At 41.1% G+C, this 18,961-nt stretch overlaps 1 protein-coding gene across 1 annotated transcript in view; it reads right to left on the reverse strand.

Annotated features, from left to right (window-relative positions):
- The window catches only part of LOC138757266 (potassium/sodium hyperpolarization-activated cyclic nucleotide-gated channel 1-like), a 305,197-nt gene that overhangs the window by 244,046 nt on the left and 42,190 nt on the right, over window positions 1-18,961 (reverse strand). The window contains exon 2 of the mRNA XM_069924313.1: window positions 18,269-18,692. Within this exon, the coding sequence (XP_069780414.1) occupies window positions 18,269-18,692 (424 nt within the window). The remainder of the gene's footprint in view (window positions 1-18,268; window positions 18,693-18,961) is intronic.

The raw sequence follows: 18,961 nt of genomic DNA on the forward strand, positions 1-18,961 counted from the left end.
GATTCAGAACAGCAAATTGGAGCAAAGGAGGACCAGTGACCTTTTGGTACATCAGGGATCAGGTCAGGACATCAATGGAGGAGTAGGGTGGAAGGGAACAAAACTGACTAGAGGTATAGGTCTTGTCAGGAGTCAGGGAGTTGGGACCTTGGCCATCCTGGGATTTATTGGGCTAGGTCCGTGGGTGGGAATATTCAGAGCAAAATCATTGATAAGGGCCAAGGGGACCATGTCGTGGGGCTGGAATGACATTATTAAATCTTATTTAATCTGGAAATGATCAATAATGCCTCAGAACACCATGCACTAAACCATGTGTTGCCAAAAAAAAGGTTAATGGATGGCTACAAATGCCAGGGTAGAATTTCCAGAATGGCATGGTTTGATTAGAAAATGGACTCCATCATGTTCCACCCCAGATACAAATTATTTTCAACCATGTGGTGTTGAGAAAAAAAAACAACAGGAGAGTGCTGGGCACAGGGGTGATACTGGTGAGGGGAGTCAGGGTAACACTCCAAATGACCAGCTTGCTCTGTTTCAGCCTTCAAAGTGGCCTCTGCTACCTTTCCCCAAGTCTTTCGCTGGACAAGAAGAGCTGACACTTAAATCAGGTTCCTTAAATACACATCCAGAAACTATTAGATTTATGTGACTCTTTGGGGCCAGAACTAGGAGAAGAACACAATGCAGTTTACACAAATTGAGTGACCACTTCATCGAACACCTATGTTCTGTGTGTGGGTCTGAAGAAGCTTCCTGCTGCTAACCATATTAACACCCCCAACCATTCCTGCAGTGACAAGCTAATTCTCACCCTTGTCCATTGTTGGGGTGAGACTAAGGGTACCGACAATGGACGAGGAGGAAAACAAATCATATTCCTCTTTGGACAGCCTCAAGCCTAATGACATGAACATACTTTTGTTTTCAAATTTTAAGTAACATTCATTCCCATCTGATTCCACTGTTTCTATCTTTTTACCTACTATCTTATTTTTTCTCTCTCTCTAGTTCCCCCCTCCTTTCCTTCCTTATCACCTCTCCCTTCACCTGTCTCTTCATCACACCCCAACCCCCAACCCCCAACACCTCTGTCCAATACTAAATAATCTCTAGGTCCATCCCCCCAGCTGCCTTCCCCCTTTATGTATGTAATTTCACCTTTTTTTTTTAATCTTAGTCTTGATAAAGGCTTCAGACCCAAAACATTGTGTGACCATTTCCACCCATGGATTCCGTCTGAGCTGCTGAGTTCCTTGTCTACCTAAGATTGTAGCATCTGTAGCTTTTGTGTTTTTCCATATAGTACACCTGTTCTACAATTCTGCTGGTGAATTAGCTGAAGAGGGATACAAAAGGGTTTTTTTGGTACTTTTCAGAGGTCAGGAACAGCAGGGCTATTTTTAGCTCTTCAAATGTTTATCTCAGTTATTTTTGCCCGCCTATCCAGCTTTCGATTGCAATAATTCAATTGCACTGATTGTGAGACACACATGTTTGAATTCCTTTGATCCGAAAATTGCTCTGGCAGTCCTTTTCTATTGAAGTATCCCACCTTCTGCTAATCACTTTCAATTGATGGATTAGTCATTAGGCAGCCTTGTAATCCTGCAGCAAATTGTGTGGAATCTGGAACAGGCCCGGGTGCAACGGGAAGGGTCAGCAAGTTTTATCACAAGTTTAGATCACTTACTTAAATCACATAAACCAAAGATCCAGCACCCTGCTAACTGCTGCTAACTGGCCTTCAAATGGCAGCAAGATTCTAAAGTTAGAATAAAGCCTGTGACATCATCAGCTCTGTTCTATTATTATCAAAGTAGAGATGGCAGAGCAGATTATAAGCATGGAAGGTCAGGTGCTTACTGCAGTAGTCATACTGCGACTAATGTGCTGGAGGAGCGATGCATGGTCACCTCTTAAAGCGATGCTGACCTGTTCATTTTACAGTTAAGGAGATAACTAAGAAAGCCTGCAGATGCTGGTGTTGAGTGCAATACACCAACATGCTGGCAAAACTCAGCAAGGTTATGAACCATCCAAAAGAAGTTAATGTTTTGGACCTGGGTGCTTTGTCAAGTATTTCACTGTTAAGGAGCTAACACTGAATCTATTCCATGAGTGGCCAAACTTGCTTAATGTAAGAGCTATATACAATAAACCAGATGTTTGAGAGCTGCAACAGTCACGTGATTGCAAACAACGCCCACTGAAACCTGCTTTATGAGCAGCAGCTCATACAATTCCAGTCTCAGCCAACATACAGTGTATGGCGTTGTATAGGATGGCCCCCAGAATTTCTACCTAACCTATTGATTTTGAGTAATACCCATTAGACAACCCCCCCCCCCCCACAAATCTGGCGCTTAACGCTGACCAGTGGATGCTGTAAAATCAAATCATAATGCTTTAATAAAAATAGTAATTTAAAGGTTTGAATTTTATTTGGATATCTTAAAATAAACCACCGTCGGCTCTTGTAACAGACTGTTTAAAGTCTGTACAGAGCCAATAGCAGTCATGGACCCCGCTGAGTGACGTTGAGACTTCGCAAATAACTTATTGGACATGCACAAGATTAGTTCGGAGCCAGAGGAAAGATGGTGGTGGTGTTGAGACTTCATCATCAAGATAAGAATTTCAGGCCCTTTGTTTGGGACAACCTGATTTTAAGGTAAAATCTTAAAGTTTCACTGTTTGTCCTATACAACGGCATATATGTTATTGCCACGGGCCACACATTATATATCAAAGAGCTGCATATAGCTGGCGAGCTGCAGTTGGGTCTCCCCTGATCTATTCCAAAAATTTTTAGCCAAAACCACCAAACAAATGATACATCTACTATCACTCAAGATCCCCAATATCCATTGCTTTAGACACAATAGTACAGGAGGGATGAAAGGGGGAGGAGTGGCATTTCCTGTCAGGGAAAATATCACAGCTGTGCTCAGGCAGGACAGAGCAGAGGGCTCCGGATTGATAGTGATCATAGCTGCAATGCAACTAGCAATGGCTTACCATTTGATTAGACTTGGCTGCCAGCAGGCGGGTGACACACTGTATGCAATATCTGTATTGGAGGCTTGCAGCCTTCTGTGCTGTTTATATCAACTTTAAAGTAAAGAACCTTATCCTTCATCCATGTGTTGCCTAGGAACTAACAGATATGAATACAAGATGAAACATGGTGTCAGAAGTGGGATGAAGAAAATTTAAAGGAAATACAGGTACACCATCCTTTATCCAGAACCCTTGGGGGACAGTGTGTTCTGAATTTCAGATTTTTCCGGATTTCAGAAAGCCAGATTTAAACCCACCTGAATTGTGCTGCTGTATCCACCCCCACCCCCTTCCAGTCACACTGCCATCTCTCCCCCCCCCTCTCATCCACCCGACTTATGCTGCCAGTCTCCCCCCACCTCACCTGCCCAACTCGTGCTGCCGGTCTCTCCACCTCCCCGCCCAACTTTTGCTGCCAGTCTCACCCCCTTGCCTGCCCACCTCACGCTGCCGATCTCTCCCCCTCACCCGCCCACCTTGTGCTGCCGGTCTCTCACCCGCCCGACTCACTGACGGTCTCCCGCCCACCCGACACTGCCAGTCTCTCCCCCTCACCTGCCCACTTTGCGCTGCCGGTCTCTCCCCCTCGCCCGCCCACCTCGCGCTGCTGGTCTCTCCCTCCACCCACCCACCTCGCGCTGCCGGTCTCCCGCCTGCCCAACTCACGCTGCCGATCTCCCACCTGCCCGACTTGCTGCCGGTCTCTCCCTCTCACCCACTCACCTCAAGCTGCCGGTTTCTCCCCCTCGCCTGCCCACCTTGCGCAGCCGGTCTCTTGCCCGCCCGACTCGCCCTTCCGTCTCTCTCCCCACCTGCCGGATTTTAGAGCTTTCTGGATTTTAGAAGTCCGGATAAAAGATTGTGTACCTGTACTTTAAAGGTAAAATCTAAAGTTAGCAACTAATCAGTGAAGCGTACGAACCAAGTGCAACAAAGCAAGGTTCATGCAGTAGATGAAAGGGAAATAGACGAATTCTATGTCGATGTTGTGACTGAAAACAAGTAAGAAAACAGAGACTGGATGTTGAGATTAAAATGAATGACCTATACATTCCAGTTAAATTGGATACTAGAGCACAAATTAATGTAATATCAGAGACTGATTTTAAAAAAGATTAGACCCAGACCAAAGATGTATGGAACAAAAGTGAAGGTGACAGGATATTCAGGTACCAATATACCCAGTGCAAGGAGAATGCATGGTCAAAGTGACACACAAGGACAAAGAGCATATGCTAACATTCATTGTGGTACCAAAGGATGTACAGGCCATACTAGGTTTAACAGCATGTGAGAAAATGAACCTGGTAAAAGAGTCCTCGTTGTGGAAAGCGAAGGAGAGGCAGTCTATGATGAACTCATGAAGGAGTACAATCATCCATTTCAGGGTCTAGGCTGCTTTCCAGGAGAACGCACGATCAGAGTGGATAAACATGTGCCACTGATGATATATCAAGACAGAAAAGTTCCATTTGCGCTTTAAAAGCCTGAACGTGATTCAGAAGATAGATGAGCCAACAGAGTGGATGAGTTCACTCATTGTTGTGGACAAGAAGAATGGAAAGCTTAGAATTTGCCTGGATCCAAGAGATCTAAACAGGACAATACAGAGAAATCACTTTAAGCTTCCGACACGTGAAGAAATCATGTTACAGTTTGTAAATGCAAAGTTTTTCAGCAAGTTAGATACATCATCAGGATTTTGGCAGCCAAAATTGGATGAAGTTCAAGATTGTGCACGTTCAATAGTCCATTTGGCAGATACAGATACCTAAGGTTCTTGCCTCAGCTCCAGAAATATATCACAAAACTATCCATATGGTCTAGGAGCACCTGGATGGAGTTGATCCCTCAATGGATGACATCATAGTATGGGGAAACACAAGAATGGAGCATGATAAGAGACTAAGGAAAGTGCTGGAAGTAACAAGGAAAGTAAGCCTGAAGCTGTATAGAGAGAAATGCTAGCTCGGGGTGACAGAACTAACATTTGTAGGAGATATTATTGGCAGTGAGGGCATCAGACCAGATCCCAGAAAGGTGTCCACCATTGGGAACATGCCAAGGCTACAATGTAAAAAGGACGTACAGAGGTTTAAAGGGATGGTCAACTATATGGGTAAATTCATATCCAACCTCTCAGAAAGGATGGCTCCATTGAGAAGATGAACAGAAAAGAACATTGAATGGGAGTGGAATCATGAGCATGGAAAGTCATGGAGGGAACTAAAGAAACTGCTCACAGAGGAACCAGTTCTGAGGCTTTACGACCCAGTGAAACCCATCAAATATCATCAGATGCATCACATAGTGGTCTCGGTGCAGTTCTTCTCCAAAAATATGATGATTGGCAACCCATTGCGTATGCATCACGCTCAATGACAGACGTGGAGACGCGATACGTTCAAATTGAAAAGGAGCTGCTCAGCATCACATATGCCTGTGAAAGATTTACTCAATTTGTGTCAGGACAAGCAATCAGTGTAGAGACTGACCATAAGCCCTTGATTGCATTGTTCCAAAAGCCATTAAATGAATGTCCACTGAGAATACAAAGAATGATGATTAGGCTGCAACACTATACACTGAATGTAGCGTACACACTGGGTAAGCTAATGTACTCATCAGACACGTTGTCTGGTGCTGTTGACACGAGAAAGACCGCAAACACCAAAATGGATGAAGATATGAATGCCTTCGTGGACATATCACATGCAAATATGGAGCTCATAATGTCAGAGACAAACAAAGATGAAACACTGAGACAACTGAGAAAAAACATCTCGGATGGATGGCCCAACATGACGCAAAACTGCTCACCTGACATTTCAGAGTACTGGAAATACAGGGTGGAACTATCAGTGATTGAAGACATCATCCACAAAGGAAGCAAAATCCTTATCCCAAAGAGTCTGAGAAAAGAGATGCTAAAAAGTATCCATGGAGGACATCTCAGAATCAAAAGGTATAAAAAAGAGCACGAGAGGTGATGTACTGGCCAAGAATCCACAAGAATATAACAAATGAAGTGTCAAACTATATAATATGCTGGAAAAATCAAGAAAGCAATCCTGTAGAACTACTAAAGCCACACTAAGCACCATATAGACCTTACCAGAAGGTAGGCGCTGACCTATTTGAATGTCATGGGAAGGATTACCTTGTAGTCACAGACTATTGCTCCCTGTATCCAGAGGTGTGTAGAATGAACACCACCATTGCAGACACTCTAATAACAGGTATGAAAGCCATATTCTCCAGACATGGCGTGGCAAGCGAGCTCTTCACAGACAATGGAACCCAGTTTTGCATTTTAAAGTTCCGACAGTTTGCCAAAGAGTGGGACTTTGTACACACCACATCAAGACCTCATTTTCCACAGTCCAATGGTCTAGCGGAAAAATCAGTACAGACAGTGAAAAAACTGATGAACAGGGCAAAGGACAGTGGAATGGACTTTTACCAGAGCTTGCTAGTATACCACAAAATGCCGCTCGAGTGTGGTATGTCACCAGCACAACTCCTTATGGGACCTAGTCCAAGATCAAACCTACCCATTCAGGAGAACCTCCAAAAAACAAAAGAGGGAAAGAAAGTGAGGAAGTTCAAAGAACAACAGAAAAAAAAACAAAAGTATTACTTTGACAGAGAAACAAATAACTTACCGGAACTCTACACTGGTGACCAAGTAAGGCTAAAAGACAAAATGAACTTATGGACTCAGAAAGGAACTGTCCTTAGTGAAGTCAAACCAAGATCATACACCATTCAGACAGATGAAAGTGTTGTTCTGTGAAGAAATAGTCGAGATTTTCAAATGGGTCCAGCCACAGTAGATGGAAAGACGGATAATGTTGAAGAACCTGAATGCACAGCTGAGAAGACATAGTCTGAGGGAACAACTTCAGATTCAAGGACAATCAATCAGGAGATCGTCAAGACATACAAACCCTCCTAAGAAACTCAATGAGCAAATTTAAAGACTCCTGTTATAGAATGAAGTAGTGCTATCTTATTCACTCTTCAAGTTTTAGTGTATGTAAATATGAACACACAAAGCAAGTTCAAAAAATGTAAACAATATTGATAATAATGAAAATGCAAGTTCTTGCTGTTAAAATTAAAACTGCAGTTATACAAAGAGAATGTGTTGGTTAAAAGTAAGCTACTTTGGTTTTAAGAAATGGAGAATTTTTTATAATGATTATGGTTGCAAGACAACTAGCAATGCCTTACTTTTTGATTAGACTTGGCTGCCAGCAGGGGGATGACACACAGTATGCAATATCTGTAATGGAGGCTGCAGCCTCATGGCATGCCTCATGTGCTGTTTATATCAACCTTAAAGTAAAGAACCCTTTCCTTCATCCATGTGTTGTCAAAGAACTCATACATACGAATACAAGATGAAACAGGCTCGTCTACTGAGGTTATATGTGTGGAGCTGAGGAACAGGAAAGGTATGACCACATTCATGACGTTGTACTATAGACCACCCAATAGCCATTGAGAGATAGCAGACAGCTGCAGGAAACATAAGGTTGCAATAGTAGGGGATTTTAATTTTCCTCATGTAGACTGGGAATCCCATATTGTAAAAAGGGCTGGATGGCTTGGAATTGGTCAAATGTGTTCAGGAAAGTTTTCTAAATCAATATATAGAGGTACCAACTAGAGAGAGTGCAAAAATACTGGATCTCCTATTAGAGAATGAGACAGGACAGGTGACAGAAGTATGTGTAGGAGAAAATTTTGGGTCCAGTGATCATAATGCTATTAGTTTCAAGTGAAATAGTGAATTGAATTTGACAATGGCTGGATGAGAGAAACCAGAGAATAGTGTTGACTGCTTGCTTCTCAATCTGAAGGCTTGTGCCTAGTGGTTGCCTCAAGGATTGGAGCTGGAGCCATTGTTGTTTGTCACCTATATCAATGAGCTGGATGATAATGTGATAAATTAGATCAGCAAGTTTGTGGATGACTCTAAGATTGAAGACAATGTGGACAGTGAAGAAGCTTTTCAAAGGTTTCAGAAGGATCTGGACCAGATGGAAAAATGGGCTTAAAAATGGCAGATGGAATTTAATGCAGATCAGTGTGAGATGTTGCATTTTGGAAGGACAAATCAGGAAAGGACATACATGGTAAATGGTAGGGCATTGAGGAGTGCGGTAGAGCAGAAGGATCTGGGAATACAGATACATAATTCCCTGGAAAGGGAAAGCATCACAGGTGGATAGGGTTGCAAAGAGATCTTTTGACATAATGGCCTTCCTAAATCAAAGTACTAAGTATAGGAGCTGGGATGTAATGTTAAAGTTGTATAAGACATTGGAGATGTCAAATTTGGAATATTGTATGCAGTTGTGGTCACCTAACTGTAGGAAAGATATCAATAAGATAGAAAGAGTGCAGAGAAGATTTACTAGGATGTTTCCTGGACTTCAGGAACTGAGTTACAATGAAAGGTTAAACAGGTTCAGACTTTATTCCATGGAGAGCAGAAGAATGAAGGGAGATTTGATAGAGGTATGTAAAATTATGAGGGGGATAGACAGAGTAAATGTAGATAGGCTTTTTCCATTGAGGGTAGTTGAGATAAAAACCAGAGGTCATGGGTTAAGGGTGAAAGGGGAAAAGTTGAGGGGAAACATGAGGGGGAACTTCTTCATACAGAGAGTGGTGGGAGTGTGGAACGAGCTGCCAGCCGAAGTGATGAATGTGGACTCAATTTTAACTTTTATGAAAAATCACAACAGGTACATGGAAGAGGTATGAACTGGGTGCAGGTCAAAGGGGCTAGGCTAAAAAAATATATATTATTCAGCACTATTAATTCAAAGATAAAGTAGAAAGAGAAGAAGAAAAATAAATAAAAATAAAATAATAAAAAATAATTTTCTGATCCAAACCCCAACTCCCAGCAGGTCACCACCAAATCACCTCCAAACCTTTTGTTATCAAGACATTGAGAGTTACAATACAGGCACAAGCCTTTCAGTTGATTGAGTCTACATCAACTCTCAAGCACTTGCTTTTACACCCTCCCCCAAGATTTTACCACACCTTGATTCGTGAGGGGCAATAATTAATTTGTTGCGGCCAATTAACCTGTCAGCCTGCCCAGGTTCAGCATGTGAGAAGAAACTGAGCACCTAGACGAAAATGACAAGGCCAAACATGCAGCCATGTGGGAGGAAACCAGAGCACCTGGATGAAGCCAACAGGGACACAAGGAGAATGAACAAACTCCTTACAGACAGCAGTGGATTCGAACCCAGGTCATTTGCATTGTAAAAATGCCAACTGTTACACTGGTTACTTATTATGACCCAGGGGAGAAAACCCTTCAGCCCACTGTGTCTTTGCTAGCTCCCATCAGTTCCATTTCCGCATTTACCTACACCAAGGGTAATATAAGGTATTCATGTTAATATTTAATGATAAGCTATATTTCTCATATATAAAAATGTCTTAATAAATTATAGTTAAAATATTGTACATGTATTCTTAGTAAGTAAGTTGTGGGCTGGTACAGGGTCACACACACAAGTCGCAGCACATTTATAGAGAACCATTGAACTCAGAGTGTTCATTTTCGGAGTCCATGTTTCTTGGAAAGACAGACCTAATGAATTTGAATTGGGTCTTAATTATTTAAGGACAATGGAGTGTTTGCTTTATTAAAAACTGAATAATCAAAATACTCAAAAAAAATGGCTGAAAGAAGTCATTTGTTTTTTAACTAAATTACAAGGCCTCTTGAACAAGAGAAATGAAATTCAAGGGCCCATGTGAGTGATCTACATAAGTCTTTGAAACAGAGGTGAGGTAGTTAGAATCTTGTGTCTACAAGACAGAGGTATGAAGATCACATGGTTTACAAGAAACTGGAGTTGGCAACTGTTTAAAATTCCAATAACAGATCACATTTTCCAGGAATTAAGACTGACCTCGTTGATGATGTAACTGTCACATGGTTTGGAGAACTATATTATCGAATTCAGACATTTTTAATTCAGTTCAGTTTTGAGAATACAGAAATCAAAACCCTGTGACACACAGGCATTGAAACCTTGTGAAAAATAGGGTTGTGTTACAGTAACCAGAATTGGTGCTGTTGTGTTTATTACTCCTGGGAAAAGTGGAACACAAAACAAGTAGCTTTTGAACTAAGGAAGATCATTTCGATGTCTATTTGGAAAAGAGGACATATTTCTACTGGGTCTATTTTTGCATGGCCACCCTTGTCTGGGTTTATAAATTTATTGTGGAAGAAAATAGTCACATTCCTTGTCTCTTTGAAAAGAAGGCAGATAGGCCTGAAGATATGATGTTTAAAAGAGCTTTGTAATTATTTCTGAACTGAGAATTTAAGACCTTCAAGCAAGACTAAAATGATGTTGAAGTTTTAAAATTGACTTTTCGGAGTCGGACTTTATTATACACACACATTTACATTTTACATTTGCGTATAGTGGGGTTAAATTTAGAGGTAAGTAAGATAATGTTATTAATAGTTTAATTAAAAACTATTATTTTGAATTTACCATTGTCTGGTGAATTTTCCATTGCTGTTCCTGTGATAGTGCTAACCAAGTTCCCTTACTCCCAAAAATAAATGAAAGGGTTGTTAGTCCGTATCAGTACAGAATCCACTTAACCCAACATAACTTCATGAAAGAACACGTAATCACGGAAGGAACATGTAAACATGATGTAAAATAGCATCTAAAATCAAGTTTGTTCTTTCATGAAAGAACATGTAATCACAGAAGGAACATGTAAACATGATGTAAAATAGCATCTAAAATCAGGTTTGTTCTTTCATGAAAGAACATGTAATCACAGAAGGAACATGTAAACATGATGTAAAATAGCATCTATTACTATACCGGATATCAGCACAGGATGAATGAGTTCATAAAGGTACAGCAGTTTGGATTTGCTTAAGTAGCATCATCTGATAATATGGATGTCAGAAGCATTTGCCTTTCTCTCTGGTGATATTTCAAGTGCAGGGTTCCATTTGGGTTAATCACTTATAGCCTCTATAAAGGCTATCCTGTGCGAGCAAATTCTCTTTGCTAAGAAAAGATACCAACTAATAGCACCAGAGAGGGCTGCTGGGACAGACAGAAAATGGAATGTCAAGATTGCATCACCACTATACCCATCACTCTGGAAAAGAAACTAATATCTAAAAATGTAGCTGTCATTGTTAAAACACAGGTTTTGAGATGAAACATGCTTTAAAAGCACATTTTTAAAGATAGTGTAACTTCTGTGTCCAGGCACAGTCACAAGTACACCCTTAAACATTGAGAGGAAGAAAAATATCAAGCAAGTAAGGCTGCAAAATATGTATAATTTTACACAAAATATTTATTAGACTCATTACGGCTACTTTCTCTTCTTGTATGTCCACAGTTCCAAGTGTTTCTGATGAGGTTGAGGGCAAAAATGAATTCATTTTGGCCACGTGTTATTGTCTGAAAGTGGATCAAAAAAATTTCTGATGCTGACCCATTATTAAGTTCACATTTATTTTACACAAGATACCCAGAAGAGTGAGAATGGTTCTTCTGTGAACAGATCAATATTCTGCTTATTCCTAGAAGACGGGCTCAGGCCCGAAATGTCAGCAATATATCTTTGTCGCCTTTAGCTACTGAAAAGATTGGCTGAGTTCCTCAGGTATTTCAGTGTGCCTTTATCAATCATAGCACCAGCAGACTTTGTTTCACTCAGACCAACAGCTAACAATATATACAACTGTGGAAAGAACACAATTTCCAGAGTGTAGAATTAGAAGGAAAAGAAAGATCAATTAGCACTGTAACAAAATATAGATATGTTTTTGGGAGATAAAATGGCGCAGGTTTTTTTTTAGTGTAGGTCACATAGAAACACTTTAAAACAGATCTTATTTAAAATGCTGGAGCTCTGCCCCATGCTATACATATCGGGGCCAATAGTCTTTGCAGAAGTTTTGGAGAGTGCCCAAGAGACTTCACTAATGGATTGCTGATTACAAAAAGTCAACAGATGAAAGAACTTGTCGGAGCCGCAGAATGTCTGCAGTGGAACTTGCTGTTCTAAGAGAGTCATGTGGTTTTGCAAGCAGAAAGAGTCAATTAGGCTTTTTCTCTGAGAGAGAGAGAGAGAGAGAGAGAGAGAGAGAGAGAGAGTTTTATAGTCAGTAACTGGAACTGGAACAGGACAAGCTGGCAAGCTTATGGAAACCCCCATTTGGAAGACAGGTTGTGAGTCCTTAGTGCAGCCTGGTCAAAACCCTTGTGGTTCATGCAAGAGGAGAGAACTGGCTGTCTAATGTATCACTTGGAATAAGCGAAACAAAAAGGCACTCTGAGGTGGCCTGAAAGAAAGAGGTTATCATCTGAAGAACCCTGAGGAGGCAATTTTATTTTTTATTTGCCAAGACACTGAAGTGGCTAATTAAAAAAACGAATCAGTTGTGCCTGTCCAGCGTACAATGAATCTCTCTCTGAAAACTGACAAGAACCTTACTGAGTGGTAACCATTTACATTTCAAGCACCAAAGCCTTGTGAACTTTATAATTGTTAAATTCTGTGCACAGTATAAGAATTGCCTGCAACCAATGAACTTGGAGGAATGAGAAGTGAGATTGGACTGTGAATCAAATAACTTTTCTGAACTTACACACATTACATAGACATGCGGTTAGAATTAGAAGGGGGTTAAGTTAGGTTAGTTAAGTCAGTAGTGATAAGTTAAAGTGTGATTCTGTTTTCATGTTTAAAGATAATTAAAAGCAACTTATGTTTCAGTTACCATTTGTTTCGGTGAATATCTATTGCTGCTGGGTTTTGGGGTCCTTTGGGCTCATAACAGCATCAAGCAAGGGTACCTTGATAGCACTGTTGTGGAGTTCAATCAGGAGGTTGTTAGCTGCAGGGAAGAAACTGTCTTAAACTGTCTTTAAGCCTTCTTTCACATAGTTAAACCTTCTCCCCAATGGGAGGAGGGAAAGCAAATGTGCCTGGGGAGTGTTGGGTCTTCCAGTACATTGGCTACCTTTCCAAGACAGTGGGAGATGTAGATGGAGTCCCTGGAAGACTGGGAAGTTAACAAGATGTTCTAAGCTGTACTCAATACCTTCTGCAGTTAGCATTGAGAAATGCACCTCTCATCCCATGCTGTGATGCATCCAGTAAGTATCTTTTGATGGTCCACCTGTAGAAGTGTTGAAGGACAGGGGGGAGAAGTTGAACTTCCTTTGTCTTCTAAGAAAGTAAAGCTATTGGTGCGCTTTCTTGACCACCATGTCCATATGCTTGACAAGGACAGACCATTTGGGATGTTTATTCCTAAGAAATTTAAGCCATCTATTATTTTGACTTCAGTGTCATTAATGTGGACTAGAGTATGGACTCTGTCCCCTCTCCTGAGGTCAATTATTCTTCTTTGGCTTGGCTTCGCGGACGAAGATTTATGGAGGGGGTAAAAAGTCCACGTCAGCTGCAGGCTCGTTTGTGGCTGACAAGTCCGATGCGGGACAGGCAGACACGATTGCAGCGGTTGCAAGGGAAAATTGGTTGGTTGGGGTTGGGTGTTGGGTTTTTCCTCCTTTGCCTTTTGTCAGTGAGATGGGCTCTGCGGTCTTCTTCAGAGGAGGTTGCTGCCCGCCAAACTCTGAGGCGCCAAGATGCACGGTTTGAGGCGATTTCAGCCCACTGGCGGTGGTCAATGTGGCAGGCACCAAGAGATTTCTTTAGGCAGTCCTTGTACCTTTTCTTTGGTGCACCTCTGTCACGGTGGCCAGTGGAGAGCTCGCCATATAACACGATCTTGGGAAGGCGATGGTCCTCCATTCTGGAGACGTGACCCATCCAGCGCAGCTGGATCTTCAGCAGCGTGGACTCGATGCTGTCGACCTCTGCCATCTTGAGTACTTCGACGTTAGGGGTGTAAGCACTCCAATGGATGTTGAGGATGGAGCGGAGACAACGCTGGTGGAAGCGTTCTAGGAGCCGTAGGTGGTGCCGGTAGAGGACCCATGATTTGGAGCCGAACAGGAGTGTGGGTATGACAACGGCTCTGTATACGCTTATCTTTGTGAGGTTTTTCAGTTGGTTGTTTTTCCAGACTCTTTTGTGTAGTCTTCCAAAGGCGCTATTTGCCTTGGCGAGTCTGTTGTCTATCTCATTGTCGATCCTTGCATCTGATGAAATGGTGCAGCCGAGATAGGTAAACTGGTTGACCGTTTTGAGTTTTGTGTGCCCGATGGAGATGTGGGGGGGCTGGTAGTCATGGTGGGGAGCTGGCTGATGGAGGACCTCAGTTTTCTTCAGGCTGACTTCCAGGCCAAACATTTTGGCAGTTTCCGCAAAGCAGGACGTCAAGCGCTGAAGAGCTGGCTCTGAATGGGCAACTAAAGTGGCATCATCTGCAAAGAGTAGTTCACGGACAAGTTTCTCTTGTGTCTTGGTGTGAGCTTGCAGGCGCCTCAGATTGAAGAGACTGCCATCCGTGCGGTACCGGATGTAAACAGCGTCTTCATTGTTGGGGTCTTTCATGGCTTGGTTCAGCATCATGCTGAAGAAGATTGAAAAGAGGGTTGGTGCGAGAACACAGCCTTGCTTCACGCCATTGTTAATTATAATCTCCTTATAAAAGATCGAAATGTGTCCGCAGACTTTCTTACTCATCGTTATTTGATATCCAGCCCATTACTGTGGTGTCATCAGCAAATGTGAAGATGGTGTCTGAATAGTGTTTATCTATTCAGTTGTGGATGTAGTTAAAGTTCCAGCTGCAGAGGTCTTGATCTTGAAGTTTGGAAATGAAATTTCCTGGAGACTGGAGCCCCTTTCCCACATGCAAAAGATCCCAGGAATTAACCGCCAATCGATTGACGGCCTCGACCCCTAGAACAATCCCCAGCATCAGCACATGCCGGCGTTGCAATCAGGCAAGTGTGAAACAGGTATTTGCATTGTGGGATTGAAATGACCCAAGTTTTTTCATGAGTGCATAAATGTGAAGGAAGAAATTATTAAAATAAAGGTATAAACTTTGCCATGGGAAAGTCGCAGTGGAGAAAGAGAGAGAGAGAGAGAGAATAAATAGCAATAGCGGACAATTTTTAAATAATGTAGGAAAGTTGGTAATGCTGTAGCGCACCATTTATAATGACCATTGGAAAAAAGCAATGGTGAAAATGACTTCCCAGAATGCTGTGCAGCAGAGAAATGCAGGCATATAGCCCTTTCTCTGCTGCATGGAATTCTGGGAGAGCAGGTCCGCCATCGCTTTTTCCCCACAGTGTATATAAATTGTACGTGATAGTACTACCAACTTTCCTATGCTGTTTAAATTGTACGCGATAGCGCTACCAATTTTCCCACGCTATATAAATTGTGCACTAAAGCACTACCAACTTTCTCACGTTGTTTAAAAATTGTCCATTATTGCTATTTATTGCTCACACTTTCCCATGGTTCTTTATAAAGGGTTATATAGGTCGGCACAATCACGACAGGGGTTGAATGGCTCATAATGTGCTGTACATAAAGTTTAATTATGTTATAATTAGGCATGATAAATTTTGTTCAAATATAAAATCATAAAACATTGATCATAATACATTTAGGGCGGATCCACCATCGCTCAATACGTCATGACGTCACCAGGTAGAACAGTCCTAACCCAGGGGAAGGCTCCTTGCAAATGTGAAAATGTTCAGTTTTTCAGTTAGGAGTGGTCAAGTGTGAAAAGCCAAATCCCCATTCCTATCCCAAGGCACTGTACGACCAATTTAGTGGGATGCAAGTGTGAAAGGGATTTATGTATTGAAGGCAGAGGTGCAAGCTCTTTTTCTTACAAAAAAAGTCCACATCTGAAACCTGATTTTAATATGAAAAGTTGCCATCATCTATAATTCTCAACTACAGATCTCTTCCCACCATGATCTTAACAAAAATTCAATCAGCTGGAATGTACTTTCCCTGTTTTGGTCCCTTTAATATTTTTTCTAAAGCTGGTTTTACAGCACAAAGTACCTTTCACAGTGCCTTGCCTTAAATGAAACATCTTCTCCCCATTACTGAACACAACTCACATTCTGTCAATTGCTTTGTGATTGGCAGTGAAAACCTGCAATTTCCTGAAGCCAGGCTATTCACAGATGTAGATTTGTAAATTCCAGCTTATGCTTCCTATTCAGCATTTTTCTGAAATGATCAGCATCCTCTGCCGACCCTGAATAGTTAGTTTGTACTGAATTGCTCATTGAGACAAGCTAAGCTGCCTTTAATCTTCTTCCTCATCTCATTGGCCTGAAGCTTCCCTCAATTTTGATGGGGGTGGGGGTGGAATCAGTGTTACTTTAGCTATGTAATTCATGCTGACAACATTTGTGATTGCTCCTCAAATCCTGTGAAAGGTGCAAACTCAAAGAAAAATTAATTTTGCACAGTCTACCAAAGGTACAATGAAAGGAACTCAGTAGAGGGCAAGTACACCAGGAAAGAAACAAAAATGGTCCTCCTGTCCATAGCACCTTGGCATTCAGGTTGTTCAAGGGTGGAAATAGAAGTACACTAGAAATATTTTCAATCTACCATGTCTGCCAAGTGCATGGAGAGTCCCCTGCTCAATTATTCGACATGCACTGGGATACTAAGCATTCGCAGGAAATGAACAGGAACGTCCTTTCTGCAGCACTACAAACGTGACAATGGACCTGGACTAACAGCAAGTGCAGGTCTAGATATCAAGAAATCCAAAGAGGGCATTGAGGAACCAAAGATCTAATTTGATGGATTTTTACCCACTCACATTCAACTATGTTTCAGGGTCACTGTTAAGGGAAAAAAAATTGATGTCACATTCTGTAAAATGACCAACAGTGCACCAATAGGTCAGGCCTATACATGGATCCACTGGCATATATCCACCTTCACAAGTTCAATACAGCACATTGATTTGAATAATACAGGGGTATCGTACATTTATTGCAACGATAGATTTGTCATGACTCACGTCTCATTTGAGCTCCTGTTAACATAATTTTCAAGGAAGCATACTTCGTGCTATTTGCAATAATCTCTCTTGGACTTTGTTTGACCACCAAATTATATCTCTCTCAGCTGAAACGCACTGCAATAAATTTATAATCAATTAATAAGAATATGAATAGAAATGTGATTATGGTATCAGATAATGAAATATATGTGTGAATAATTTAGGAAACTGAATATTCAGTGAATTAGAAATTAGTAACTTACACATCAATTAAATAACAAATTCAAAAGAAAATAGGTTTAAAAAGACCACATAATTCCAACTATTAGCTGCATATTTTAATCTGCTCTTTGCAGAAGCATCCCTTTTGAACCAGTTTAATGTATACAATTCCCTTATCGTCTCTGCATAAAGTTTCTCAAATTATTTTCTATTCTCATTGAACTCAAGCACAGTATGAAAATCACATCCACTGAGAACTGGGCAGAAATATCCTAAATTGAGAAAGCTTTTGAAACTGTTATATGAGGGACCATCTGGAATTAAATAGGTTTTTTTTGTGTTGTGTAAATATAATGTAACCCAGCCACATCAAAAGGCAAATGGTTAAATCTGATTCCCTTAAAGTGGTGCAAACTCTACTGACCCACACAGAATCATTGAATCTTGTTGCCCACAGGGATTCTGTTCAGCCAAATACTGACCTGCATCTTCTCATATCTGCAAATGCCCATTTGACTCTGGCTGGCTGTTGTAATCTTACATTCATTCAGAGACCTTTTTCCAGAAATGTGCAGGCTCTTTTAGTGATTTGCATCTTGTAGTGTAGCCACTCTTCTGCAGATAAGATACTCCTTTCGGTGCAGTGGGACAACTGGATTCATTGAAGGGAACCCTTTCAAACAAAGCTGTAACTGTTTATCCATTTCCATCATCTCCTAGAGACAATTTAAGCTTTGGTTTGGATGAGATAAACTATGCTTTGCATGACTACGTTCACAAGGAATATTGTTCTCCAGAGTTCAAAAAGGCCAAATTTACATGCAACATTTCTTTTATGCCCAGTCCTATTACCAAATCAAAATTCTTTAGTGTCAACATAATGAGTAGCTAGAAAAATAATATAAACGTGTTTCACAACACATCTACAAACTGTGCATTGATCTTAGATTTAATGAAGAAGTACTTTACCTCCTCCCACTGGTGTATATACCGAATAAGTCTTGAAAGCCGTAATAGTCGTAAAAGGCTGAGGATTTTTGTAAACCTCACAATTCTCAATGCTCTCGCAGTCTTGTATACATCAGAATCAAATCCTTTTTCGATAATCAGAAATATATAATCCACTGGTATAGAAGAGACAAAATCCAAGATAAACCAGCTCTTCAAGTACTTCCATTTGATGACCTTGGGGTCCAATATGATTTCAGCATTGTCTTCTACAACAATTCCAGTTCTAAAATTGACTATCAGGTCCAAAAGGAAGAAGGTATCAGATGCAACATTAAAAATAATCCAAATGGTAGATGTCGACTCTGTGAAGAAGGTGATTCCCACAGGAATAATTATGAGATTTCCAACCATAAGCATCAGCATTATCAAGTCCCAGTAAAACCTAAAAAAAAGAGAGAAATGGAAAACAATAAGTTGAATAAGTTACACAGTTGTTCATTTATGATTTGGCTAGTAGCAATCCACAGAACAAAGGATCAAAGTGCAGGAATCACCAGTAAAAGATGTCTACGTATTTGTTTCAAGTTCGAGATTTAAGAGGATCTGCCGCCAGCAGTGGTGAAATTACTATCACTCAGATGTTCCAAACTGCAATTCCAGTGTGATCTCTCAGAAATAGATTTACCGCATAAATTTCTGTCTGGCCTAACA

Source organism: Narcine bancroftii, chromosome 3 (assembly GCF_036971445.1).
Source record: "Narcine bancroftii isolate sNarBan1 chromosome 3, sNarBan1.hap1, whole genome shotgun sequence".
Classification (NCBI taxonomy): Eukaryota; Metazoa; Chordata; class Chondrichthyes; order Torpediniformes; family Narcinidae; genus Narcine; species Narcine bancroftii.